The 27,691-nt window shown below is 57.3% G+C and overlaps 6 protein-coding genes across 6 annotated transcripts; 5 read left to right on the top strand and 1 right to left on the bottom strand.

Moving 5' to 3' along the window:
- The first annotated feature begins 198 nt into the window (after positions 1-198).
- Positions 199-4,341, top strand: BJ171DRAFT_441360 (putative helicase). Its single transcript, XM_053108071.1, has 12 exons — positions 199-352; positions 601-828; positions 912-1,133; positions 1,277-1,389; positions 1,467-1,746; positions 1,856-1,935; positions 2,034-2,167; positions 2,319-2,663; positions 2,747-3,225; positions 3,389-3,532; positions 3,699-3,831; positions 3,976-4,341. The coding sequence occupies exons 1-12, from the start codon at positions 227-229 to the stop codon at positions 4,275-4,277; spliced, it is 2,586 nt and encodes an 861-aa protein (XP_052967726.1). The 5' UTR covers positions 199-226; the 3' UTR covers positions 4,278-4,341.
- On the bottom strand, positions 4,342-13,940 carry BJ171DRAFT_501101 (ribosome 60S biogenesis N-terminal-domain-containing protein). The gene is made up of 15 exons (XM_053110636.1): positions 13,732-13,940; positions 13,489-13,637; positions 13,037-13,297; positions 12,748-12,802; positions 12,518-12,651; positions 12,286-12,390; positions 11,843-12,174; positions 10,954-11,714; positions 9,246-10,673; positions 7,718-9,024; positions 6,733-7,464; positions 6,444-6,650; positions 6,131-6,235; positions 4,886-6,008; positions 4,342-4,796 (listed from the first exon to the last, which is right to left on the bottom strand). The coding sequence occupies exons 1-15, from the start codon at positions 13,814-13,816 to the stop codon at positions 4,561-4,563; spliced, it is 7,020 nt and encodes a 2,339-aa protein (XP_052967725.1). The 5' UTR covers positions 13,817-13,940; the 3' UTR covers positions 4,342-4,560.
- Positions 13,941-14,086: 146 nt separating this feature from the next.
- Positions 14,087-15,654, top strand: BJ171DRAFT_501100 (tyrosine phosphatase family-domain-containing protein). The gene is made up of 5 exons (XM_053110635.1): positions 14,087-14,333; positions 14,494-14,618; positions 14,760-14,841; positions 14,933-15,058; positions 15,172-15,654. The coding sequence occupies exons 1-5, from the start codon at positions 14,136-14,138 to the stop codon at positions 15,364-15,366; spliced, it is 726 nt and encodes a 241-aa protein (XP_052967724.1). The 5' UTR covers positions 14,087-14,135; the 3' UTR covers positions 15,367-15,654.
- A 644-nt stretch (positions 15,655-16,298) lies between these two features.
- BJ171DRAFT_561817 (asparaginase-domain-containing protein) lies at positions 16,299-19,787 on the top strand (the record flags this gene model as incomplete). Its single annotated transcript, XM_053113245.1, has 9 exons — positions 16,299-16,604; positions 16,668-16,800; positions 16,980-17,351; positions 17,449-17,708; positions 17,831-17,920; positions 18,143-18,547; positions 18,800-19,014; positions 19,166-19,265; positions 19,395-19,787. 9 exons carry the CDS (start codon positions 16,299-16,301, stop codon positions 19,635-19,637), a joined length of 2,124 nt encoding a protein of 707 aa, XP_052967723.1. The 3' UTR covers positions 19,638-19,787.
- Positions 19,788-20,138: 351 nt separating this feature from the next.
- On the top strand, positions 20,139-22,501 carry BJ171DRAFT_63936 (uncharacterized protein). The gene is made up of 5 exons (XM_053115749.1): positions 20,139-20,555; positions 21,020-21,385; positions 21,557-21,637; positions 21,822-22,021; positions 22,252-22,501. Exons 1-5 carry the CDS (start codon positions 20,250-20,252, stop codon positions 22,343-22,345), a joined length of 1,047 nt encoding a protein of 348 aa, XP_052967722.1. The 5' UTR covers positions 20,139-20,249; the 3' UTR covers positions 22,346-22,501.
- A 2,302-nt stretch (positions 22,502-24,803) lies between these two features.
- BJ171DRAFT_598302 (uncharacterized protein) lies at positions 24,804-27,403 on the top strand. The gene is made up of 4 exons (XM_053114832.1): positions 24,804-25,252; positions 25,499-25,606; positions 25,785-25,895; positions 26,087-27,403. The coding sequence occupies exons 1-4, from the start codon at positions 24,956-24,958 to the stop codon at positions 26,948-26,950; spliced, it is 1,380 nt and encodes a 459-aa protein (XP_052967721.1). The 5' UTR covers positions 24,804-24,955; the 3' UTR covers positions 26,951-27,403.
- The last annotated feature ends 288 nt before the right edge of the window (positions 27,404-27,691 follow it).

The raw sequence follows: 27,691 nt of genomic DNA, 5'->3' as shown, positions 1-27,691 counted from the left end.
TGCTGGCGATTTCAGCACAACTGCGGCTCCTCCGGATGGTGCTGGTGCAGGAAATCCAATGGGCTCAAGGGCCGGCTGCTGGTGCATCGTCTGGATACTTTTCGCGCCACCCGCCCAATCAGCCGCCGACTGCGCTGCTTTGGCGGCTCGCCGTTTTCCCGCACCCGATCGTTGCGCAGTTCGTCCCGCCCGCTCTCTCTCCCATCAACAGCGACTCCCGCCTCTGATGACTCCCGCACTCGAATCGGGCCAAGATCCGGCCGACAGACTCTCTCGGCAAACCACGTCCACCGGAGCTGTTGCAAAAACTATCGACATGGACGACACCGCCGATGGCGTCACCTATGACTTGGTGAGTCGGACAGCAGCGGGTATCGCAGCGCCCGAGCGAGCATTTCGGCCAGATTCGACGGTGCCGATCTGCCTGGTAGAGGCTTTCCGGGCAGCGATCGCATGATCCAATGGGAACCGATATCTGCTGCTTCTGTTCATTTTGCGCTGACGGATAGACGAGACCGACGAGACCGACGAGACCGACGAGACCGACGAGACCGACGAGACCGACGAGATAGCGGGCTGACACATCGATCCACTTGACAGTCCAAGAATCAGCTCTATCTCATGGAACGGGAGGAGCGCATGAAGCGGCTGCACTTCCTGCTCACCCGGACCGGCGTCTATTCCGACTGGCTGGCCACCAAGCTGGAGGCTCGTCAAAAGGAGCAGATCGCCAAGGCCGCCCGCAGCAGCGAGCCGGTGCTTGGGGATGGGGACTCGAGCGCCGCTCCGACAAATGTCAACGACCCGATAGAGCCAGAGTCCGGCCAGGTGAGCCGTTTCTTCAGCCTCTGATTGCTGTCTCCCTTGGCTTCCTCTTGGCTAACTCAAACGTGCTGTCGGTTGCCTTCCAGCCCAAGCGACGAGGACGTCCTTCCAAGGCCAAGACAGACAAGGATCCAGCCGCCATCGACGCCCCAGTGGTCGCCGCCAAGCGCAAGCCCGGGGAGCGCCAGCCTGTTCTGGTGACTGGATGTGTCATGCGCGAGTACCAGCTTGTCGGCATGGAGTGGCTCATCAGTCTCTACGAGAATGGCCTCAACGGCATCCTTGCCGATGAGATGGGTCTTGGCAAAGTATGCTGCTCGGGCTCCGATTCCATTCAGACCCACTGGCCATTGCCATTGGGTTACTTGATCTTGGGGAGCGATGCACACGTACAGAGCTCTGTCGATCGTTTGCACTCACTCGAGACGTTTCTATCGCCGGCGACCGACAGACCCTGCAGACCATCTCATTCTTTGCGCACTTGCGGGAGAACAAGGTCATGGGGCCGTTCTTGGTCGTTTCCCCACTCAGCACTCTCGATAACTGGGTCAACGAAATCAAGAGGTGGGTCGCCGTTCTCCCCTTTGCAATTGTGCCGTGCCTCGCCCGAGCGTGTTCTCATCCCGGCCAAATTGCTCAAGGTTTGCGCCAAGTATACCTGTCCTTCTGTATCATGGAGATCCGCCAACTCGCGCGCAACTGCGAAAGGAGCAAATGGGCAAATTCGATGAGAGGTTTCCAATCATCGTCACAAGCTTTGACATCAGCATGCGAGATCGAAAGCACCTCCAGCGCTATGCATGGAAGTACATTGTCGTTGACGAGGGACATCGTCTCAAGAACCTGAACTGTCGGTTGATCCAGGAGCTCAAGAAATACACGAGCGCCAACCGACTGCTTCTCACTGGCACTCCCCTGCAGGTTGGCATCGATATACCGCGCATTCGCCCAAAGCATGTGCCCATGGCCTCTGCAGGATGCGTCCACGGCCTCTGCAGCGACTCCCTAACTTTCAGTTGTATATCGCCAGAATAATCTCTCGGAGCTGTGGTCGCTGCTAAATTTTTTGATGCCAGATATATTTGACGACCTCGGGGCTTTCCAGGATCTGTAAGTGTCTCGGTCTGTGTCGCAAACGCATCACTGGATGTCTTTCAGGACTGGGCACCAGAAATCGCTCCAACATACCTTGTTTGTGTCCATATCAGCTTTGATTTCTTCGAGAGCAACTCGAACGAAGCCGACAAGGAGAAAATCCTGGACCGCGAGAGCAAGGAATCGGTCGTCAGCAACCTCCACAACATCCTGAAGCCCTTCTTGCTGCGTCGAGTGAAGAGCGAAGGTAGGGATGATTCTGGAGCTTGGGTTGTGACAAGCCTTGCAAACTTGGCAAACGGCCGTGTACCGACAGACTCTACTGGCACTGGATCGACGCTGTCTGTGCTAAGGTTTCAGGTACTGACTTGCCATGTGGCTCCATACTAATGTGGCAGTGGAAAAATTTCTGCCGCCAAAGAAGGAGTTCATCGTGTACGCCCCTATGACAAATCGACAGAAGGAGCTTTACTCTGCTGCCCTGTGCGGTGTCTCAGGCTTGCGCGACGTGCTCTTGCGAGACACGCAGCAAGAGGCTCCTCGTGCGGTTGCAGGCAATGATGCAAGCAGCGGCAATGACGAAGAGACTGTCGAGTTACGGACGCGGTCGCAGCGCGGTCAGATCGACCGCAGGAACTACGAGGAACTAAGTGACCGTCGATACTTTGCGAGTCTCGACAACTCGAGTCACGAAGCTGTCAAGAGCAGGGCTGTATCGAGCACCGCACCTCGCAAAGGCCCAGGTTTGTACCAGCAGATTGAATCAGTCAGCTTGCACATATCGACACCTCGGTTGTAATCCAATGTGTCGATGTTCTCTTTGAAGCCAAGGCAATCAGCCGACTCAATCTGCAGAACTTGATCATGCAACTCAGAAAGATCTGCAATCACACATATCTGTTTGATTTGCCTGACGACGACGACGAAAGCTCGACAGATGGGGACGAGAGCGAGCAGGAGGACGAGGTTCCCGTCGCGAACGGTCGGAGAGCCGATGAGAAAGCCGAGTATCACGATCCCCACCACTCCGTATACGAGGGCAGCCTCGTCCATCGCGGTGAAGCATCCAGATCCGGATCGAGGCAGAAAAGGACCCGTCGACTCCCCGAGATTGTGGCTACCTCCGGAAAGATGATGCTTCTGGAGCGAATGCTGCCAAAACTCTTCCGCGACGGCCACAAGGTCCTGATTTTCTCTCAGATGCGCAAGATGTTGGACATCATCGCGGACTGGTGCGAGTACGAAAAGAAATGGAAGTTCTGTCGGATCGACGGTCATGTGTCGATCAGCGACCGGAAGAAGCAGGTATGCTAGGCACGATCCTGACGTTAACAAACACAGCGCCTGTGAAGCAACGCAACGCGCCACAGCCACAGCGTCAATGAGAGCGAGCCCCACGATTTGACCGGCGCTCACCGTCCGCTCAATGACTGATCCGCTGTGCTTATGGTGTGTGTGGCCCGGACAGATGGACGAATTCAACAGCGATCCAAGTATCAAGCTGTTTTTGCTGAGCACTCGGGCTGGAGGCCTGGGCATCAACCTCACCGCTGCCGACACGGTCATCATATACGACTCGGACTGGAACCCGCAAATGGATCTCCAGGCGCAGGTAAGGGCCATGAGCTCCATGCAATGCGAGTCCCTGTCTATCCACGAGAATACTATGGTCTTGGCACGACAAGCGGCACTCTCTGCGATCGCCATCGATCACTGTCGGCCAGGACTGACTCAGTTGTTGATATTACCGTGTATTGCTCGCCCCGCCTGTTCGACAGGACCGCGTCCATCGGATTGGGCAAACCAAGCCTGTGTTCGTGTATAGATTCATTACCACCGGCACAGTCGAGAACAGGATCCAAGAGAGGGCCATGTCCAAACGCAAGCTCGAGCAGCTTGTTATTCATAAAGGTGCGTTGGCTGACCTCCCGACGAAGCTTGCTGCGGCGATCTGCTGCACCACCCCCTGGTTTCAGCGACTCTAAGTTGCGCTCAGAACACGCTCCTCTAACAAGAACCGTCTGGCGCACCGGCGGCCTGGGTGTCGCCATACAGAGCACTTTAAGGGCAGCTCCAGCTACTACAAAAAGTCCACAAGGATCACGAACTTGGAAGACCTGGCGATGCTTCTCACCGAAGATGCCGCCAGCACCGAGTCTGTTGTGGCATCTGAGATCGGTTCTGGTGCAAAGCGCAAGAGACCCGATGGCGACGAGCCCTCGGAAATTGATCTCGAAGAGATGCTCACAGAGGAGGACCTGAACCGGATGATGGATCGGAGCCGCATTGGTGGCGATCACGGCTCCTCCAACAAACGCGCTGACTTTGACATCAAAGGCAAAGTTGCCGAGATTTAAGCCAGCAAGCCAGCCGACGGCAATACAGAATCGACTACGATCTCGTAGCCATAGGAGATGCATACGTTTGATTGAGGCTGTCGTGGCGGACAACGGTGCATTGGCGAGGGGTTGTCCCAGCACGAATTTCCACAGCGCGAGACATCGGTTTCAGGCATGGCGCTCTGGCTCATATTGTGGGAATCAAACGCGGCGACCCCAGGGACAGAGAATATCGCTTTCTATTTAGCGACACACCAGGCCATCTCGTGGTGTTCCGATCCATCATGCGCCATTGTGGCGTTTAGACGGACACGACGCTGCTGGATATGCACTCGTCCAGCATTGCGAAGAGAGAGTCGTTTCGCTCCGGGTCGGCGCCGCCCATCCACATGAACCCAACGACCGCGGCAATCGACTCCGAAACCAAGTGACTGCCACAACGGACATGGCTTTCAGTTGCTTCCGCCATCAGCTGTGATGGAGAGGCAGTCAGGGGAGCCAGCTTGCCGAGAATGGCCATCAACCGTCCTTGTAAACCTTCTCGCCCGAGGATGTATGCAGGACAGGAGGCGAGTTAGTCTCACACTCTGGACACGGTATCGGACGGCAGACGGCGCACACTCTACCTGTGTCGCTGGGACCGTCGCTGGGATCGTCGTCCTCGACATGCTTGCGTTTCAGGCTCGCCGAAACGTGAGTCTGTGTCAGTGCGATGAGATTGGCGGCTGCCAGCGCGCTTGTTCGGAGGGCCTGTTCATGGCCCCTTGTGGCTGCGGCAAGCGCAAGCACCCGAACCAGTCCAACAAGAGTCGTCTGAACTTCGAGCTCTTCCTGAACTCCGCGATTCGCTGACCGGATTGTTGGTAAACGCGCTCCGGCTCTGGCAAATTTGATTTGCAGTCTGAGCAGCCATGTCAAATACGACTCGAGATGATCGGGCTGCCAGGCTTCCGAGCGGCTTTGGAAGACGCTGACGCTCCATGCCATCAAGCCATAGAGCGCGCCTGTGTCTGGGATCGCTGCGATGGCTTCGAGGCTTCCTGTTTCAAGCAGACACAGCGCCGAGAAACACTGATCAAAGGCAGCCTGCAGGATTGCCGAGCTATCGAGATCGACGCTGTAGAGGGTTTCAGGGTCCATTTGGTCGTGCTGGTGTTGGTTGGTTGCAGTCGAGCGATCAGGTGTGGCGGACGACAAGAGCCGTCGTGCATCTTGGAGGGCGCGAACCAGCTGCAGCAAAGTGGCGGGCTCAAACAGCCTTGAGTTATGTCGGTCCGTGGAGCTTGCAAGATGCAGCGTGGCAGCCAGAAGAGAACTTGCATTGAAGAGCATCTGGCACCACCATACCAGTTCTTCTGCTGAGGTGGCCGATTGAGCAAGCACGCCCCAAGCTTGGAACTGCAGACAGACCGTGTCCAGCGTTGCTTTGACAGTTGCGGCGATTGAGTCGGTCCAGAGACTGGCTCCGGGCGTGTCTCTCATGTCCCAGCCTTTCACGACTTGAGTCAGGAGGCGCGGCAATGCTAACGATAGCTCATTCTTGGAGGCAACTGCAATAGTGCTGGAGCATGTCGTGAAGAAAGCAAGCAGGCCGCTGTGGTTGGCCATGTCGGCGATAACTCCTGGGATGAAGGACGCTTTGAAGATGAGCTCAAACACGAGCTTCCGGGTCTGTGCATCCGCGAGACTTGAGTGGAAAAAGCCCGTCACGATGTCGAAGACGTGGCGTCGCTTGTAAATTCGATAATCCTGCACACATTTGATCACGAACGAGATGAGCTTGTGAAGCGAGGTATAGGGCGCTCAAGCACCGAGTGCAGTCAACATTGTGCAGCTAGCATCCTGTGTGCAGCTAGCGTGCTGATCCGTACCGCATATGTTTTCAAACCACACGAAAGCAGACGCAGCATCCAGATGCGTTCCTTCCGGAACTCTGAGCTGTGTGAGTAGAACAAGCTGTAAAACATCGGTACGTCCTAAAAGAAGCCGACGCAGCGATATGGCCAAGGGATAATCATGACCAGACATATCAGCATCCTACGTTCAAGCGGCACGCGGATATGCCAAACTGCCAGCAGAGGTTGGTCGCGACAGCTCGCACGATGTTGATGGCTGCTTCCACAGAAACACAAACGGAGGTGGTGGTGCGGAGTAAGCTGCGACGGTGCTCCAAACGGCGCATACCTCCAAGTCAATTGTGGGCCGTTGCAGCAAGAAGCGGTTGATCAGCGGATACAGCGAGTTTTCTGGCTTCATCACAACCATCAGTGCCTGCGCGACAAAGAGGGCTACAATTGAGGGGACTCGTTGAGGGCTGTCGCGATCTGTGATTGCGTTTTTCAGGCTTTCCAAGAGTAGCATCACTTGGTTGTGCTCCTTTGATGGCGACGACTTTGAGGAATTGCGTTGGTGTCAGCAAGATTAGTCAGCTCAGCAAATGTAGGTGCCGCAGCTAGACGATGCCCCAACGTACCTCAATCAACTGATACGCCTTGTCAACCACAAAATAGCCCGCCTCTCGGGTCTCGGTATCCTCTGCAGACAGCGCTACCACAGCAAGTCCAAGACAATTCACTTCAATCAGACGCTTCAAGTCCAGTTTGGACTCGCCCGTCACCACGGCTGTGGCAGTCAGGGGCAGCACAAACTTGATGTCGTAGAGTGGCCACAGGCGCGAAGGCTTGCACTTTGACTGAATGTCCAACGCTCGCATCTCAAGGGCCTCGGCGACAGGCAGCAGTTGCAGCGTGTGTGCCATCCAGACAGGGTCGATGGGCAGAATCGATTCGGCAGCTGTTACCGGGCTGACGGTGTTCAGAACGGTGTTGGGCCGGGACCATGCTACGGCATGGGATGCCACACTCACACCGGCCTCTGCCTCGTAGATGCTCCAAATTTCAAGCACAGTGCGATCGGCGGGGTGTACGGTAGCCTGGTAGCCGGCGCTCAGGGGCTTCAGAAAAGCAGGTCTACAGCAACGGACAGGATCAAGCTTGACGAGCACAAGAAGCAATCCAAGGAGTGCCGACTTTGCGGGATGGATGGCCCTGATTGGACTCTTTGTCTGGGGATGATGGGCCACTTCGGCGCTGGTCAGCGCACCAGGTGCGTTGATGGTCTCGAATTGAGAATGCGAGATGATCATTTCACAGAGCACGTCCGGAAGAAACGGCAATCGCGGGGCCGACCTTAGCTTGGTGGATTTCTGGACCAGCCACACGCACAAACAGAGCGAGGAAAATCTCAGAGTCAGATTTGGCCATGATACGCGCATCTTGTCTGTAACAGGACAAGATGACCTGTCCATCATCTGCCCGCGTTTTGGACAAGTCCTCCGTTGCAATCGCAGGAGGTGCAATCGCAGGAGGTGCTGCGGTGCGGAAAGCTTCATACGCAAAATGCCACCGTGTGTCGGTGAGTATGCATCTTATGCTTCGATGCCGATGTCAAAGTCTTACCGCCGCGCCATAGAGCACCTGGATCAGACTCGTCAGTGCTTCCAAGGCCACGAGATCAGCGACGCGATACTTCAGAGTCGATACGATGTATGACTTGATTTCTTCCAGCGCCTTGTCGTCGTTGGCAAGCAAGACCTCGACTGTCTCTTGATCTGCCGCTTCCAACGAGCGGACCAGGTGGCGCGACAAGTTGCGGGCCGCGAGCTCCTCGTCCTCGCCACCAGCACACTTTTTCTTGGAGTGATAGTATGCACGCAGAGCAATGATTGGCACAAGTATCTGGCCTGCAGCTTCTCGTGCAGGCCGCGCCGCTGGCTCTTCTAGCCGAGACAGCCCCGGGAGAAGGACAGGGAGCCAGTGGAGTCGGCTTGCAGAGTCTTGAGCCTTGGTGTCGCGAGTTTTCGAGAGCAGATCTGCAAAAAAGCTTCCAGACCACGATGGATGCGTCAAGTGTGCCACATAGATAGGGATACTGACTTTTGCGACCTCATCGGCATGGAATGCATGCTGACCGGTCAGGCTTTTGAAGAGCGTGTCTAGCGACCGCTCCTCAACTTCGTTCCAGAGCGCTTGGATGGCATCGAGGTACGGTGAGAGTTCTTCAGGCTGCCATTTTTCTGCCAGGCTTTCGGGTGGCCCACAAACTCCTTGAAGCAGCCCCGCCAGTAGCATCTCCGACATGGCTGTGCCCTTGAGGCTCTTGGGTACGACGTTCCGGATAATGTAATTGCGATGGGCTGGGCTGTGTGTCGCCAGAAGCTGCAAGACCTGTCCGCCAACGTCCGCCTGCCTTGCGAAATAGTCAACGATTTGGCTGTCGATCAGAAGAGCAGCGTTACACGGAACACTGTCATCGTCGGACGCATAGACAGCGAAGCCTGGCTGCGCGACAGCCACGCCCCGGGAATAGCATCGCTGCAGTGTCCCGAGGGCCAGTATGTCCAGGTCGGGGCTTTGCTTGAGTTTGATGAGCTCGAGAAGAAGCACAAACGAGCACGAGCTGATTCGTCGATCGGTTGATCCGTCCGCTGTGAGAGCAAGAGATAGCAGCTCGCTGTGCGAATAGATCTTCTCCTTGTCGCGCACGGCTGATTCAAACAGTGCCTTGATGATTTTATCGAGGTCGTGGGGTCGAATGTGATGTCGGAACAGCTCAAAGACCCGCAGGATTGCATCTGCAGAGATCTGGGTCTGGCTGGAGAGGTGGGCCAGCAGCACATCGACGATCTGCTCAAGATATCGATCAAATGAACCAGCTAGCGACTTGGGTGCAATCAACAACGATTCATACACCGTCCTGGCACACTCTGCGGGAGGAGAGGGGAAGCAACCTGGGTGAGCGCCTCAAGTGCCGTTTTGGGGAGCCCAAGGACTCTGCCACAGCATCTCTCAACCGCAGATAGGAACACACAGGGCCTTTCTGACCCAAATCGGAGGGGGTTTTGATACACGACCCCAAGAAATACCGAGCAGTCACGAGATCCCAACCATGTACGAATCATTCGTTTACAACAGCCAAACGCCTTACCGATGCCGAGGGTCGTGTCATCAAAGAACGACTGGAGGATGATGTGGTGCGACAGCACCATATCGAGGCCCGATTGAAACCCGGCCATCCACGCAGCGGTCTCGTAGTCATCCGAAAGCCCTTCATCGTGGAAGTAAACCGCATTTGGATGCTGGAATTCGGGATCTAGCCTGGCAGCTGACTCTCGGTGTAGTCGCGACAGAATAGCCCGGATAGACTCAAAAACAAACACTGCCAAGTCGGACCGAATATCGTGGGTCCTCACAGCGAGGAGGAGTGTGCGCAGATGTCGCAGCAAGGCTACGGGACTGTGAATCTCCTCGAACGCATCATGCATGACGGACTTGAGTGCTGCCATTGCTGTGGGCGACAAATCTCTTGACAATACGATGTTACTGAGCAAGGTGCTGGGGGAGAGATGTCGAATGGCGCTACCGAGCCAATGGCTCCTCATATCGCTGCTGATTAGCGTCGCCACTAGGTCCGGGTACCGATCCAGGAATGAGCGCGCCGCTGGATGCTTGAGCTCCAGGAACCAGCCGACCGCCTGTGCATTGTCCGGGGATGCTTCATTTGCAAGCGTACTGGCGAGCGAGACCGCAAATTCCCGCATCGACAGAGTCGCGATCTCACTTGGCGTGCCTGCAGCGGTATGCGCATTGTGTCGCAGTTGAATTGCGGCACCGTCGACGGCAAGGTCGGTCTGCATTTGGTCGGGGTTTGGAGTCAAAGCATGATCCAAATCATCAGCGACTATTTTGTGGGCGATGCAATAGTCGATTCCCGTCCATGGACGGTCCAGTGCAAGTTGGGTGTCGTCCGGCACCAGACCATCGAGCTTGGACAGCGCTTCGATCACGAACACAGCCGAGCCTTGCGTGGAAAGGAGTAGCTCTTTGATCACAAGGTGCATATACTCAGAAACCATGACGGCCCGACGGGATACTGCATCCTTGTTCAAAAGGGCATAGAGGGCATCGATGGCACAGAGCACGCCAATCGAAAACGGGAAGTTGGGGCCATCCGCATCTTCGTCGGGGATTGCAGAGGCTTTGTAAAACCGATCAATGTGTTGCTCCAAGCTGAGGATGCTTTGGCCAGCCCAGCGGGACAGCTGCAGGGCGAGGGTGTCACCTTCCGAAGGAACTTTAGATGCAAGAAGTGCCATGCGATCGATTGTCTTGAATGGATTCCGCACGCCGGTGCAGAATGCCTCATCGAGCCACTTTAGCACCGAGTCCCGGTATTCCGTCGGCAGGCGGACCAGGGTCGACACCCAAATGTCTATTTCGCTGATGTGTTGGCGAAAGAGGATGGTACCTCCCAAGAACCGTCGAGCAGCGATCCGGGTCAGAGTCCGAATGTGATCCTCGCCGGTCCGCAGATGCAGGTCGAGTATGTTGCCAAGGTGCGAAAGAGACGCGCCGACTACAATAGCCCGTGGGTGAATGTGTTGGTAGCCATAGTTATCGGCGCAGGGGTAAATGTAGTTATGGTGGCATAGGGGGGGGGAATATTGCGCGAAGGAGGACGGTTGGGTGGTTAGCTGAGCGGCGCTGGGCGATACGCTTGGCACGGCTCCATATCTGAGCCGGAGTTGCAGGGGAAATGACGAGACCGTTCTCCACGCAAGTGGCGAATACACTCGGCAGAAATTGAGTAGTCCACCCGCCTTTCTGTGCACCGCCCAGAAACAGTCATCGCTTACCCGTACGATTCTGCCACTTAAAGCCGTCAGCCACCGCAGCCAGTTCCAGGAGAATCTCTTGGATCTCTGCGCTGAGGACAAGCAGATTGGCAGGGAAGAGCTTGCCGTAGTCAAATCTCGATTCGAATATGGTTTCGGGGAAATAGCGCTGATAACAGAGAATCAGCCGAAGGGCAGCAGCCTGGAGCTGTTCAGGGGTTGTGTCGTCCTCGATCTGATCTTCCTTTGACTCCACTACCTGGGGCTCGTCCAGCCGGCTACTGGCATTGCCCGTGGATTGGTGCTGGAGAGCAAGGATGATCTGCACGTCTGGCAAGCGCTTCTTGATCTCCTCTAGCAGCAGCGACCTGTACGTTTCCCAAGTGAGATCGGATGCTCGGTGGCTCTTGGTATCTCTTTCTCGACCACGCTCCACTGAAACGGGGACTGGTGCTTCAGCAGAATGGCGCCAGCGAGCCTTGTCGATATGCTTCTCAACTTTGGCCAGCTTCTTGAAAGCAACCGCCATCACAATTGCCATGGTGTGCTTGACGGCATGGCTGGTGTGCTGCAGAGCTCGCCCCAGCAGGGCCCGACTCAGAGCGGAGGGCAGAATATTCTCTGCTATGCCCGATACAGGAGGCGGAGCGGCGCCTTCCGACACTGCGCCAAGAGCATCCGGCACAGGAAGGTCAATGACCTTGGCTGCAAACGACATGCTGGACATCCACTTGGCCGAGGGGCGAGGCTCAAACGACAACGAGATAATCTCCTGCCAGAAGCTGTCAGGCAGCCCAGATATGGAAGCATGGTGGACAAAGAAGACAGTCACGGCGTTAGACTATGCTCTTCACATGCTTGTTCCGCAGCACGGATGCATCGGTCCGTCCTAGGACCCGCGAGAACTCACAACTTGACCAACTCCGGACACGCGCCCAAGATCGAAAGCACCAGCTCCTGCTGGCGGGTGTCCTCGGTTGGGCGGAGAATCGACAGATACTTGTAGAGAGTTTTGTTGTAGAGGCGCACTCCCTTTTTGGAAACGTTGCCGCTTGAGGATCGCGCCGGAAAGTACCCGTGGTCCTGGAAGCAGATTCCGACCCCTGGCTTGGTGCAGATGTGCATCAAAAAGAGATGGGCCAGATCGGCCACGACAGGCAGCGATTCGTTGCTCTCGCAACCACCTGCCAGCTTCTGGACACCCTCGATAGTGGGATCCGTGCGTGTGTAAAGTTTGGTGATCTGTGCGGATCGTCGGGTCATCATAAGTCGTCGTTGGCAAATACTGGGCGGATGCAGAGCAGCCATTGGGTCTTGGCAGCATACGGGATATGCCAATGCTGTTTAGCAGACCTGCTCCAGAATGTAGTTGTTGTAGAAAGCGATCTTGACTGTGCGATTTAGATTGGCATCATCGACGACGTGTTTCTTGTGGACACTCAAGATATACTCGACGAGCTAAGATGCAGAGGCATGATGCGAGCACCCGCAGTGCAGATGTTAGTGCGCGAGCGACACTCGTCCATGGGTTTATAGACCTTGCAAGGCATTCCTGGCGGTTCGCGCTGAGGCAGCAGCATCACACCTCATATGAATCCTCCGCCATTCCCTTGAATACGCTGCTGACAAAGTCCTTCATCTCCAGGCATGACTTTTTGACGTTTACGTCGCCGTGGACGAGAAACGCGAGGATGAACCGAACATAGAGAGAGCGCACATCTGAACGTACAAAGAAGCACAGATGGAATCAGAATGCGATCACAGCCAAAAGTCAGTGACAAGGGCCATGGAGGTTGGGGACGGATTCGAACATACCTTCCATCGATCGGGCATCCGAGGGCTTTCGGACCGTCAATAACTTTGGGAGAACCTGATTTGTATGTAAGCGAAATTAGCAACGAGGCTGCATGGGCCGCGGATGGCCTCAAATGGCGGCGAAAGGCGGTCGACGCCCTGCGATTTGCTGCCTGAAATCAAGACTCGAAGGCGAGTAATCGGCCCAGAATCGACAAAACTCGGCACGGAGCAGCACGACCTGCAAAGCGCCTTCAGGAAAGCAGCTGAATCGGTGTCGGTAGCAGCCCGCATCGCGGCAGAGTCCTACCTTCAGACTGAAGTTGAAGCCTTCGTGGAGCTCCTTGGTCGTGCCGGCACCATGAGATGCAAGAGCCAGTAGGAGTTTCAAGGCACTGTGCTGGACAGCATGCTTCCCCGACGAGAGGTTGCGATACACCGGCTTCATGTGGTTTCGAAGCAGGATCCGGACGACGGCCGTCCCGATGCCCCATTTCTCGATTCGTTTCGTCAGGACGATGATGCTGGTTATGGCCCGTACGATCACCGCCTCGAGCTCAGACACGTTGTTCTGGAGAGAAAGCGGCATTAATCGAGGCGCTGTCTCAGCGAGCAATATCCTCACCACCAGCAGAGGAGCCGGTGGAGCCTGACCAGCGCAGCCGCAAAGCCAATCGCAAGGCTACCGAGTTTGCAGCAACCGGCGATCCGTGCCCTCTGCTGCGTTGTTGCCTTCGTCTCGACTGTCGTTGTAGAGCTTACCTCTTGCTGATACTTCCAGATCGAAAACAACTCGCTGCATTCTGGAGACTGCTTCAGGTATCCGCGGAGGACATCTGCTTCATCGGAGATCTCGATATCGACTTCATCGTTCACGAGCCTCTGGAGCTGCGTATCAAAAGCAGAGAGCCCTGAGAATACCAGATCCGAGCTTCGGGTTAGCACCGCATTCTGAGGGCCGCCAATGTGCTTGTGCGGAGGGGCCGATGCCGGTGCCATGCCCACCTTCGACCAAAACGTCGTTCTTGTAGGAGCTCAGAAACTCCATCAGCTGAGGCAGGGTAGTGACGCCCTGCACCGTTGAAGCCATGTCAGCGTCGTCGGTGCCGCTGTGTCGCTGTGTTGCGGCTGGATAGCACTTGCGAAGCTCCGGCTGCTGCAGCGGTCGGGCAGACGCTTCGACAGACACTGGGATGCAGGATTTTTGCAGCCCGAGAGCTCGCGTGGATGATCTCGCGCCGTTGGTGTGGGCCTGGTTCGGAGTTGAAGAAAAAAACGAGCCGGATCGAGTCACTGTTGCACTGGATCCGCCGGCCAAGAGCATCGCTTTCGTCGAGCCAGGACGCCCCGTACCGATTCTGCATTGCATCTGCTGCCGGCGCGCTGCAACGGGACCAAGGCACCAAGCCATGGCCAAGCTCCCGGCATCAATCACCCCGCCGGACTTTTATGGCATTGTCGAGAAAGGAATCTACCGCTCCAATATCCTCCACCCGACAAACTTTTCCTTTCTCAAGACGCTCTCGCTCAAGACCGTGATCGTGCTTTCGCCAGAACCACCGACCCGGGCACTCAGCACGCTCTTTGACGAGGCCGGCATCAAAGTCGTACGTAGATACTCACACCGTCGGCGGACCAGCCGCCACGTCGGAGCCGAGCTCAACCCGACCCTGCGAGCCCCCTACGAGCGAATGTGGCCGACACAGGAGCGACACTCGGAAGTTTGGCACTGACCGCGGGGCGCTCTCTCGTCGCTGTGGGCAGTAGATTCACCTTGGAGTGCAAGCATGGAAGCCGACACTTGGATGGAGACCCGTCAGCGAGGAGCTCATCAAGGAGGGCCTCGAGATCATTCTGGATGTCTCATACCATCCGGCCCTCATTATGTGCACGTTCGTATCCCTGCCCAATGACCTGTCCAATGAACTGCTCGATGGCCTGCCCCAATGCGTCTGATGCATTGGGTCGGGGGCAGTCACTCGTGAGGCCTCTGGGTGCTGACAATATGATCGGATCGGCGGATGGACTGCTAGGTCCGGTCTTCATGAAACAGGCATTCTCGTCGGCTGTCTGCGCAAGCTCCAGGGCTGGAACTTTAATTCGATTGTGACCGAGGCACGCATCTTCGACGCTTTGCGGTCACCGCCGGCATACCCAGTACCTCCAGGGGTTAACGCATTCGACCCCTCTCCGATGCATTTGCCAGTACCGTAGCTTTGCCGGCACAAAGTCTCGCTACGTGAACGAGCAGTTCATCGAGCTCTTTGATCTGGATCTTGTGACTCTGCCGATGAGTCTGCCGCAGTGGTTCATCCGGCAGCAGCAGCTTCTGGTGAGTTAGGCTCGGCGCCTGCATCCAAACGACCAGATGCACTCCGGTGGCAATGTGTCGGTGCAACGGGCGCTCACTCTGGCTCTACTCTCCGGCTTGGCATTCGAGATTAGAGGGAGGAGGAGGAAGAGCTGCAGAACTCGCTGCCTCAGCCGGACTCGCACGATAGCCCGCGCCTGCTCTATCTCGGCGGTGTTCCATCCAGGGCTGCCAGCGGGCCAACGACGCCGCGCCTGTTTGTCAAGAACGCAGCCGGACGCAAGGCCGACAAGCCCAAGAAGTCCAAGACTGTCGAGGACTCGGATTGAAGCGACGTCCGGGTTTCTCGGCCAAAACCCAGCGAATCTCCACTCGATCGACCTGTCGGGGGGGGGATCGTCGACCTGCTGGCTCGGTTTGGGTCACTCGTCCTTGCTGATCGAGTTCATGCATTTGCTGCATCGCTGTCGCATCGCTGCTGCGTGGTTGATGGCGGATTGGCGATTGGTGATCCCAAGCCACGCCTGCGCCACACACCGCGGGTATATAAACCCGGCTCGCCCAGACCCCTCTTTGGCCAACTCATTACATATTACTTCGATCCGCTTATACCACACGCTGAAGCGAAATGCGATGATCAGCAAGTAAATGGCGCGGACCCAGACCAAACACCAGCGGCGCTTCTTAATCCTCTTGGCACGCCGTCCACGGGCCAAGAGGTTCGCGAGCGCCCCACAGACAGAGCGGACAGAGAGAGCGGATGGTGGTGGGTGTGATCGGGTTTGGTTGCGGGGCAAGAAGCACTCCCAAGCCTTCCGGGCAGGGTCCTGCTCGAGGGTGCATCCCCATCCGGCTGCGGCTGCGGCTGCAGCTTCGGTTGTCATCCCGGCCCCGCCCAAGCCTCCTGCCAGCGCAGACAAGCGCTGCCGGCACACACGAACAGGATCGGCCGATGGACGAGGCGAACCAACCCGAGTGTCACCCGGCGATGGATTTTTTTCCTTGCTGGTGCAGGGGAGGGTGGCTCCCTGCTTCCAGGCAAACGCCATGGAGAAGCCGGCCCAGCAAATCTATTTCCATCGAGTCGACGCCCCCGCCGTCCAGAGCCAGCCCAGCTTCTCGCCCAGCAAGAATCAGACCAGCCGAGCTGCCCGCGCCGTCTGATTGCAGCTCTGCTTGGACTCGTTCTGCTTAACGGCCCTCCTGTTCTGCGGTCCTCCTGCCTTCCGTCTCCACGGGCCATCGGCACTCTCGCTCGCAAATGTCGCTGTCGCGGACACCCACCGATCTCTACATCAACGATGCGGTCAATTACCAGCTGGCAAGCCTCGCCAGCCCCTATGCCGACTTTGTGACCTCAAACACTACCAGAGTGCTCATCATTTACACCGGCGGGACCATCGGCATGAAGCACTCGGCCGACGGCTACATCCCCGTCAGTGGATTCCTGAGCAAGACTCTCGCGAGCCGGCCCCAGTTCCACGATCCCTTGGGCATCTTCGAGTCCGGCAGCGCTGCCCCGAGCGGCTTCCAGTCGGCTGCGGCCAGCGGCGAGCTCCTCAACCCCGTCAACATTCCGCTCGAGTATAGCGAAGGCCCCCAACCCAACACAGATGGCATCGTGGGCAAGAGAACCACCGTCAACGGAACGCCAGTCATCCGAACTCATTTGCCCGCCCTGATCTCGCCGGCCTCGCTCTACGGCAAGCGGACTCGATACTCGATTCTCGAGTATGATCCACTGCTCGATTCGTCCAACATGAGTAAGTGTCTCGGTCCCTTTCGACCACCTTACTGGGCAGGTCGCCGGTCCTGCTCGGTGCCCGCCTGCGTCTCCCTTCTCATCATCGTCCAGCTCGTCCGGCTCGTCCGGCTCGTCGACCCACACTACCAATATCGCTGACGCCATGCCTCCCGGATCAAATACCCTGCCCCGCGTCAGATATGACGGATTGGGTCAAGATTGCGACGGACATTGAGGTCAATTACGAGCTTTTCGACGCCTTCATCATCCTGCACGGAACCGACACGATGGCATACACGGCCAGCGCCCTGTCGTTCATGCTCGAAGAGCTCGGCAAGACCGTGATTCTGACGGGATCGCAGGTCCCGCTCTCAGAGGTCCGGAACGACGCCGTTGAAAACGTTCTCGGGGCGCTGACTATTGCCGGCCACTTTGTGATTCCGGAGGTCGGGCTGTACTTTTCGCACAAGCTTTATCGCGGTAATCGCAGCTCCAAGGTCGATGCTGTCGACTTCAACGCTTTTGATTCGCCCAACATCCGACCGCTCGTCTCCGTTGGAATTAACATTGGTGAGTAGCCCCGCGAGCCTCTATCTGCGCTGGGGTCATTCGTGTGAACCCCACGGCCCCTGGCCAGCACGTCAGCATGCGTTCTCACAGATCCCAGATGTGTCGTGGCCCATCATCTTCCGGCCGTCGGCCATCGAAAGGTTCCGTGTGCACAAGAAGATGACCACCGACATTGCCACCCTCCGCTTCTTCCCGGGCATATCGGCGCATACGGTCAAGTCCTTCCTCGCCCCTCCTGTCAAGGGTGCGATCCTTGAGACCTTTGGCAGCGGCAATGGCCCCAGCAACAACCCGGAGATTCTCCAGATCCTCAAGGAAGCCAGCGATCGCGGCGTTGTCATTGTCAACTGCACACAAGTAAGGACTTGCTACACAGATCGACGATTTGTCCGTCAGCAGAGATGTAGGTCGTCGGAGCTCACCTTCGTCCGGCTGCAGAATCGCATTGACAAGGATCCCGACATCTTTTGACGATCCAGTGTCGGCGAGGTCTCGTCACCGATATTTACGCCACGGGGAAAGCCTTGTTGGATGTTGGTGTGATTCCCGGATACGATATGACGGCAGAGGTAGGTGGCCACAGTCGATCAGCAGTGTTGTACATAGTTTGTTGATTGCGCTCGTGGTGGAGCAGGCTCGATATACAAGTCGGATTTCGGGCTGCGGAGCTTCACTGGCGAGAAAACCTCATGCACCGCTCTGCCACCGCAGCGGTACAACCGCTCCCCCGTCGCCGACTTGAAGCCTCCCTAACACTCTGATAACTTGCAACCGATTCAACTGCTCGTCAGTGTGCACTGGCCAAGCTGTGCTATTTGCTCACTAAGGGATATGGCCCCGAGGAGTGCCGCGGACGCATGAGGCTGAATCTGCGCGGCGAGCTCACGGTTCCGATCCGGAGCCAGCGATTTACCTACGAGCATCGCACACGTGGGCTCATCAACTCGGTTATGTCTCTCCTGGGCCACGGAGACAGCCTGCCCCGACGACCGTCGATCGAAGGTGTCTCCAGCAGACGCCCTGATACCCTGACCTTTGGCGAGCCCAAGCGAGATCCTGCCGAGATTGCATCGCTGGAAGTGAACCTGGTACCCTTCCTGCTCTGTCAGGCAGCGCGCATTGGCGATATCGTTGGAATCATGGAGGTCCTTGGCGAATACGAGGGACTAGTCAACGTGGGCGACTATGACGGACGGGTAAGTTGAGTGTACCGGGAGGAGCCGAGTGACCGCGATTGGAACATATGCATCACCCTGTTTCTTCCATCCGGGACGGCGCTGAGCCGCCGAGCGCCGCTATGAGAAATAACCCGCCCTGGGGCACACGAATGCCGATTGAGCTACTCGAGCCACGAAGGAGGGTGACTGCATTTCTTCCTCGATGGTGTCGGCTATCCGCTGTATCTACTGACGGCCCCACCAATGTGCCTTATCGAACCTGGCTCACAGACGCCGTTGCATGTCGCATGTAGCGAGGGCCAGATTGCCACAATCCAGTTCCTTTTGGGACGTGGGAGCAATGTTCACTCCCGAGACCGCTTTGGACACTCGGCTCTGTGGGACGCTGCCAGCAGTAGCAACCGCGAAGCTGTACAGCTGCTCCGGGACTGCGGTGCCCATTTCTCGGAGGAAGAGCAGTCCGAAGTTGTCATCAGACTGACCAGGTGGGTCCAGCAGCCTGTTGGCAAAACTAAGGCGCATCCAACAGCCTCTCACTCTATGCAGACACACCGAGACAATCTCGCGAACTATGGCTATACCTGCGGCGAGCTATATGCGATCCGGCTAACGAGCTGCTTGGCATCCACCAATCAGGGTCGTGGCTCTGGATGACGCCGGAACCCTCGCCGCTTTCAGCGTGGCCGGTGCCGACCTTGGTCGTAGAACCTTTGGCAAACTCGCCTTGATCCATTTGGTAGGGTGCTGCAGTCGCCGGTGATTAGGATCTGCGCCATATGAAAGGAGAGGGGAAGTTTATGTCGGATGCAACAGGCGGGCTCGTACTCATGCCCATGTTCCGGCTCTGGTTCTGGTCTGACCACAGGCCACACTCGAGAACCGGCTCAAATGCCTTCGCTTCCTGGTGGACGAGTCTCTGGCTCGACTCAGGGCCACGCCGGTCTCCGTCGCAGGCCTCGAAGCCACCCACTTATTGGACAGCATCGATCTCGAACCCCGCGATGTGTCTCAGAAGACGCCGCTGGCGATTGCACGGGAGCTCGGTCACCAGGAGGCAGCCAGGATCCTGGCCGAGGGCATCGACCAAACGCGCGCCCTGATTGGCTAACTTTGGACCAGATTGTCTTGGATTGCCTTGGAGCATGGCAAGGAAAGGACCGGTTGGGCGACGAGGCCTGGCCTCGGGAGGGACGGAAACATGCGTACTGTCGGGTCATCAATACAACGCCGCCCAGAGGGCGAGGCGTATGGAAATCAACCACTTTGTCAGTGTATCGCTGTGCTGTCCCTGGAGAAATCGCTGACGGTCTGGCCCAGCCCAAGGCTTCTTGGTCGTCTTGCAGCCATTCCAGCGACGACTCCGAGCTACGGCATCGGCGACAGCAACGGCAACGGCAACGGCAACGGCCCTGCCGACAGGCGGCGGAGCTCGGAACTTGCTGGGGTCGGCGATGGCACCGGTGTTGGCTGCACGCGGCGGTCTGTTGACCCAGCCACCCGTCGTGGTGGGCCGGCGCTGGGCAGTGACTCGCTCTGACTGACCCGCCAATCGGGGCGGGGCTATTTCTGCAGCCAGCCAGCCAGCCAGCCAGCCAAGCCAACTCCATCCCCTTCTGGCTCTTCCCTCTCCCTGGCTGCTCTCGCCATCATCCATTCCATCATCCATCCCATCTCCTCATCTTCTCCCAACCCCCGCAACATACGCATATAGCTGTTCGACATGACTTTGGAATCCAAAAACGTCATCCACAAGCTCCTTTCGTCGACAAAATGCTCGGACCTGCTTGGTGGGCTCGCCGGGCCCTACGGCACGTCCGCGCCGCCCCATCCCGTCTGTCTTGACTCTGAGCTCTCTGTGCAGGAGGGCTGTGCCGCCCTGGCTGCCCACAAGATCTCGTCGGCCCCGGTGTACGATGCAAAGGCCGGCGGCTTTGTGGGCATGCTGGACTACCGAGATCTGGCCACCTACGTCCTCGAGGTATTCCACAAGGTTCCCCATAGCCAAGTCCCGGTCGACGCGGAGCTGGTAAGGCCGATCGCTGCGTTCCGGCAATGTATGCTGTGCAATTCCCTCCCTTCGCCTCTTCCTCTCCAAAGGGCTTCCCAGCCATCTGCAGCCGACGGTACGGCGATCGTACTGTCCGGCCTGGTCGCGCGGCGTTGGCTCTGTTTTGCTGGATCATCCATCAGACCGCCTCCGTTCCCTGCCCGATCATTCGGCCGTCGTCCCCATTTGAGTCTGCTTTCGCGCGGATACGTTGGGAGGGCTGTTTCTTGGCTCGAAAAGGGAACCTGATCGATGGGCTGCAACTTCACATTGCCACCAGCAACGTGCAGAATGGCGATCAGGGAGCGGTCGCTTGGCGGCGCTGCCGACCATCTGTACTTGACCATCCTCTCTGTCTGGGATGGGCCTTTGGCCCTTGGCGCCATGCAGATCGAATCCCAGCGCCTTTTCTCACCATCCCCATCTTTCTCGATGTGATTTAGGAAATCACCGATATTGTCAAGCGGGCCGTTATGGACCGGCAGGGCGTTCCCGTCAAGCTGGTCAGCAACCTGTCCCACCGGAACCCGCTCGTCTCGGTGCAAGCGAGCGCCCCCCTAATTGATGCCGTCGAAGAGTTTGTCCGTGCCCGTGCCCACCGAGTGATCGTCCTGGAGCCCACCGAGGACGGCGGCCAGAGATTCATCGGTGTTCTGTCACAGTCGTCGATTTCGGCCTACCTGGCCTCGCAGTTCGGAAAGCTGTCCACCAACCGAGCCCTTATCGGAACTTGGGCGCTCGGCGAAAAGACCCTTGCGGACCTTGGCCTGGTCTCGGGAGATGTGGTCTCCGTGACCCAAGAGGATACGGTAAGTATCATACCGGTGCAGGATCCACAACGGGGCCTATCTTTGACCACCTGCTCACACCGCCGATCGCATATCCCGACACTACCGCTGCCTGCACCGCTGCTGATCTCCGCCCGTCGCATGCTCGCCCACCCTCGCTCACCCTCGATGCAATCGGCCTTTGCGATCTAGGTCCTCGAAGCCCTCTTCACGATGCACGACCGCGGAGTCTCTTCCGTTGCCATCGTGAGCCGCGCGGACGGATCGTCTGCGGTAAGTGTTGGGCGGCTGAAGTCGATCTTGCTCTTTCAGATGCTGCTTTCTGTTGAATATGCCCTGCGCAAACCGCGTCGTCTCGATAAACAATAGCTGCTGCACACTGCGTCGCTACAGCAGCTCGCGCCCTGAATCCCGACTCATCTAGTCCGTCTGTGGTTCTCTTGGCGATCTTCTGCAGCTCTGTGGCAGCATTGGCATGACCGATATCAAGGAAATCCTCGCCCATCGTGGTGGATGGCGCCGGCTGTTTGAGAACGTATTCCGATTCTTTGTCGAGTTGAGATCGGAGCAGGGCTTGGAGAATGGCGGCAACGATCGTGCCCCGTCATTCACCGTCCACCCCAGCACCACGCTCATCTCGGCCATCGAAAAAATGAGGTGAGTGACTGAATCGTCGAATCGCGGTGCTTGAGAGAGCAGCTGGATCGGCCATCGTGATCTGGCTGCATCTGGCAACTCTGCCTTGGTCTGCCGAATCAGCCAACTTCCCACTGATCCGTGGCATGCACCTGGCTCATGTATTCCTGGCTTACTGACTGCCGGTACGAATCCTGCGCTTCGCCACACGTCTCTGCGTCTTTCCTCATGGCTGATTCCGGCAACTCCAGCGCTACCCATACCCACCGAGTCTGGGTAGTCAACAACAACGGCGAGGTTGTTGGTGTCGTTAGTCTGTCCGACGTAATGAGCCGCCTCCTCTGAAGCGGCGTCAACCAAGACACATCCCCAAGCAGGTCAAGATAGCCAAAGCTGGATCAAGATCGCTCTCATGCCCCTCAACCAGGCTGCAGCGCCGTTGGCTTGAGCCTACTGCCAAGCCAATCTGATCAGAAGCCAGCCCGTCTAAGAGCAGCGACAAGATCTGTTTCCTCGTCCCTGTCTCGATCGATGCCTCCATCCAACTTCTGCAAGCAAAATTTTGCCTTTGCCTTTTTCCGATTCATAAACCGTGCCTTTGCGCTCTGATGGTGTGTCTGTCTCGAGCCCGTCCGCCGCCCTGTGCTGCGGCGGTTTCAGAGCACCTGCTTTTCCTCGTTTTTTATTGCTCTTTTCTTCTTCCTCAGTAAACCATCGATGTGAATCCTATTCGGCTTTGACTGATTGCCCCAGGGTGGTCGTTCGTGCACTATGAAAAAACCTCTTGTTAAAAAAATAAGCGAGAACGAAAAAACGCGCTCTCGGAGCCACCTCGGTCGGCGAGAAGAGCAGTCTCTGGCGAGAAGAGCAGTCTCTGGCGAGAGACCCCCGAGGGAAGGCGAGAAGCCTCTCGCCGTCACACACACACACACTTTGCACACACACACACACACACACACACACACACACACACACACACACACACACTTTGCAAGAGAGTCAAACACCTCCCATCGACCATCCCAAGAGGGATGGCAACCCCGAAGTGGACTGCCCAGAATATGGGCGACCCGGCATCCACTGTCAAAATGCACAAGGAACAAGATACTTACAGTCTATCCAGAAAGAAACGGGACAGATCCTTCCTGGCTTCTGAAGCCCGCTGACTGACTGTAGGCCCAGCGGGCAGGCCATGGCATTGCACTCCTGTCTTCGTTGGCAATCGAGTGGTTTTGGTTGGTTTGAGAAGCACAGTCTTGAATACACCCGGTCGATCTCCTGTGACGATGATCGACTGGCATACCGAGATCATGTTCCTGGCTGCATTGATGTCTCGATCCCACAGCGTATGACAGCTTGCACAGCTCCGGACAAAGTGTGGTTTCTCGACATCAAGATGCTCGACCTTCTCGAGTCGCTTGGCTTCCCGGCAATGTGAGCACACCTGGGATGTGTTGAACTCGTTCACCGAGCACACATGGATCTTGGAGATGGATCGGTCTGGTGGTCGTCTCCGGTGGTGGTGGAACTGCTCAAAGTACTTGACAAACCTGAGTCTCCTGGGACTGGATGTGTATCCCTTCCCTTGTTTCCAGGATGCATTCCCAAAGGCAATCACCACCTCGGTCTCCCTTGGTGCCTGGTCAATGACTCGCTTGCACATCTCGTGGACGGTGCGCTGTCGCTTGCTGTGGAGATCGAGTCGCTTGAATCGCCGTCGCCGGGTCAGGCTGAAGTACAGCTGTTTCTCCAGCATGTCTCCATCGAACACATGGCGAATGTATCGCAGGAAGGGATCCAACCCAGGGATCTTGGGACTTGGTGTGGTGCTCATCCATTCCTGCAGACCAAGTATATTGTGGGTGCTCTGGATCCACTTGGTCGCCTGGGTGGTGTCTTTCTCTTGCGGGGAGCCATCTGGCGTGAAAATAGCGACGATGGCTGGTTCTGCCCTTGGGGAAGAAAGAATCTCCTCAAAACCAGCGCATTTTGGGCTGGCAGAGATACTGCACAGTGGCGTCCTTGATTCAGATCCAGAAACGCATCGCTCGCTCAATCAGTCGTGGGAAGACATCTTGTCAAGGTGAGTCTTGCCTGATAGCCAAACGATCATGTCATCTCGCTGACACACAGCCACGCTTGACTAGGTTTCCAACCAGAGAGATTCAGACGGTGGTGGTTCTTGTCCGCAATCGGAGTGGAGCTTCCAACAATGATACAATTGGTCATTCCTCCACACCAATCGCCCACCACCACCGTCAATCGGCTCAAGACGATACCAAATGCCGTCAACCGACCATGGCCGGATTCCAACTTTTGCTGCGCCACATCCAACGTGACTTTCGGGTGACCGAGATGAGCAGCCGCGAGGGGCCGGAAAAAATTGATGGTGGTATGCTTGCGATCCAGGATTGGGCTTGATCTCTCTCCCGCTCTCGCCCGGCATCTCGCTGTTCTCGCTGGGGCTCTCGCCTCGGGCCCAAAATAGCGGTGGCGCCCGTCACATGAACTGGGTGGCGACGGCGCGCGGACACAGAACAGCATCCGCCGGTGCCACAGTGTCGGTCCCGTGCTCCCCACCTGACTGCGCTGCAGCTGGCGCACACACAGACACTGTTGCTGCGCAGCGCAGAGAGCCCCGCGGCGCTACACAAGACGCGCCGGCCAAAGGAAAAAACGCGCCGCCTTGTGCTGCATTCCTGGCCGTGTGCTGCCTGTGTGCTGCCTGTGTGCTGCCTGTGTGCTGCCTGTGTGCTGCCTGTGTGCTGCCTGTGTGATGCCTGTGTGCTGCAGATTCATTGCCTATTTAAAGCCCTGGGTCGCCCCTCGCTTGGTTCGTCGTCGCTCTCCCCCCTTTCCCAGCCGCTCGACCGCCAGCCGGCAACCTCACCTCCCCGCCCATCGCATCGCACCACATCGCATCGTAGGAGCAAGCTCCCGCCACTATACCTCAGCATGTCCACCCGCCGTCTCTCCATGGCCTCCACTGCCCAGTCCGAGGCAGATGAGGAGTTCCAGGCAAAGCTGGTCGCTGCCGCCAGTGCTGCCCAGGCCAACCCCGACAAGGCCGCATCCGACATTCAGGCGCTGGTTTCGCAAGAGTATCGCAACCGACTGACCATGGCCGCCGAGGAAGGCGACGTCGAGGCCCAGGTTTCGCTGGCTCAGATGTACATTGCCGGTGCCCCCGAGTTTGGATTCACCATGGACGAGGACAAGGCCTTGTTTTGGTGCCAGAAGGCTGCTGAAGCGGTAGGTGGAATCCTTGGGCCTGGCTCGGTCGGGTCTATTGGTGCTCTGGGGCTGCGTCGCCGGGAACATATCGATCGTGATGGTGGTGGTGCTGGTGCCAGTTCTGGCGGGCACCGCTTGAGCCAGAAGCCGCGGACTCTCTGGGCCTGTGGAAAGAAAGACTGGTGGCTGTCGATCCCGGGGGTCTGAGATCGGCGCTGATTGTGCTGACGACGATCTGGTGTCCCCCCCCCTGCCTTTCCCCAGAACAACGCCGAGGCCCTGTACCTCCTGGCCCGGTTTTATGAATCGGGCTTTGGCGTTCGAAAGGACGAAGACGAAGCCGTGAAGATCTACTACAGGGCTGCTGACTGTGTAAGGCCATAGTTACTGTGCCGCTTGGTCGCTGCCATCGCCTGTCAACGGTGCCGTCCAAGAAAGCCGTTCGCGTCGCTGCCGGTGCCTATAGCACAATCTCCCCTCGCCAGTTTTGGGAACGACACAGCTGACAAGGTGCTTGCTTGTTCCGCGCCACATGTCCTTGGATATACAGGGCAGCGCCGATGCTCAGTACATGCTTGGCCAGATGCTGGAAATGGGCGACCCGCATGTTCTCAAGGACGAGTCCAAGGCTGTTCACTACTACAGCTTGGCTGCCGACCAGGTACGTCTGCAGCAGCCACCCGTCACTTGTGCGATGCCACCTCGGTGCGATGGTCGACGCCATGAGCCCGCTCTCCTGCTCGATCGCTGCAACGATACTCACATATGGCATCGTTTCTTGGGGCCGTCTTGGACCCGTGGCGATACCAACGACCGCCTTCTTGGGCCTGCGCTCTATTGACATCATCTCAGGCACACTCCGATGCCGCCTATCGCCTCTCGGTCTGCTACAAGAAGGGCAAGGGCGTGCATGCCGACGAAGACGAGGCTCTCAAGTGGTCCCACCGCGCCGCCGTCACTGGCAACCTGGATGCCTGCTATTCGATGGGCATCACCACGATCTCCAGCTCGGCTGGAGACTGGCAAACCCTGCAGCGCGGCATGCTGTGGCTCGAGCGTGCTGCCGATCGTGGCCACACCGACGCCTTCGATATGCTCCAGACCACGTACTCGACCGTCAGCAAGACCCAAAGCGATCGCATGAAGACCCTGCGGCCCCTTGCCGAGCAGGGTGACTCCAAGGCTCAGCTGGAGCTTGGCCGGCTCTACAAGACCGGTATGAAGGACCCCGACTCGGCGGCTGATGTTTCCAAGAAGTGCGCCATGCTCTTCTATCAGTCAGCCACCCAGAGCAGCTCGGAGGGCGAGTACGAACTGGCCCGCATGTACGACTTTGGTGTTGGCGATGTCAGCAAGCATCTGTTCAAGGCCGCCTGTTGGTACATTGATTCGGCGCGCCAGGGCAACAACGTCTTTGCGATCCTGGCCCTTGCCGACCTGTTCCAGAAGGGCGGAACGGCCGACTCGCACGGCCACCAGTTCCCCAAGGACCCCGAAAAGGTCGCTCTCTTGCGCGCCAGCGCCATTGCCGTGCTCGACGGAGAGAAGACCACCCTGCCCAACCTCGACCTGCCTATCGATGTCGAGCGTTTCCTCGAGGGCGAAAAGTCGGATGCCAAGCAGCGCTTCAGCCGCCAAGAAGCCCGCAAGAACGCCGCCAACGATACCTCGAGCCTGAAGAAGGAGGTTTCCAGCAGCCTGTGGTGCTGCTTCTGATGTAGCAACACTAACACGCGTGTTGTCTCGTGCTGCCGAAGATATGCCACGACCCCTTCCCCGTCCCGATGTCGCCTGCTCCCGTCAGTGCAGCTATGGCTCCCTCTGTCTTTGCTTGTGTCGCCAACGTTCTTTTTGCTGCCTGGCTTCCTTTCTTTGTAGCTCAGTCCGTCGTAATGTGTGATGGATTATCTGTCAGTGGCCTGCGTCTACTTGCCAAATCTCTGTCGTTTCAGCATCTTTTATTGACGTTGCAGGCTCGATGGCGGTCCGTCCAACAATCAAATGGCCGTGCTCGCCGTTGTTCGGAGATGGCGGTGGACAAACCACACGATAGTTACACTGTATGTCTATTGTGTCCCTAAACCCTTCACATCCCTCTCCGCTTGTTGCCCAGTTTGATATTCTTGTCCCAGCCTCTCAATGTATACAGCTACGACTTTGCAAACGGATTTGGACGTAGTTGACTCGGGCGGGTATCAGCGGGGGGAGGATGGCGGGATGGGGGCAGTCCGTGCTGGAGAATCGGCATGGAACACATGGTTTGCGGCGCCGGCTCATAACGCATCCATCTCGGCGACCACCATCAAAACGGTCAGTGTCCCCAGTTGTATCTGTCGCTTGCACCCGAACACACTCCCATCCGGACGAGAGAAATGATCAGCGAAGCAAAATACGGGGTGATTATATGTTTTTTTTTTGTGTATTTTGGGGAGCTGATGGGTGGGGAAGAGGTTACGG

Source organism: Polychytrium aggregatum, assembly GCF_025602895.1.
Source record: "Polychytrium aggregatum strain JEL109 chromosome Unknown BJ171scaffold_14, whole genome shotgun sequence".
NCBI lineage: Eukaryota > Fungi > Chytridiomycota > Chytridiomycetes > Polychytriales > Polychytrium > Polychytrium aggregatum.
The sequence above is the reverse complement of the archived record's forward strand: the minus strand, read 5'-3'. Positions and strand labels throughout refer to the sequence as shown.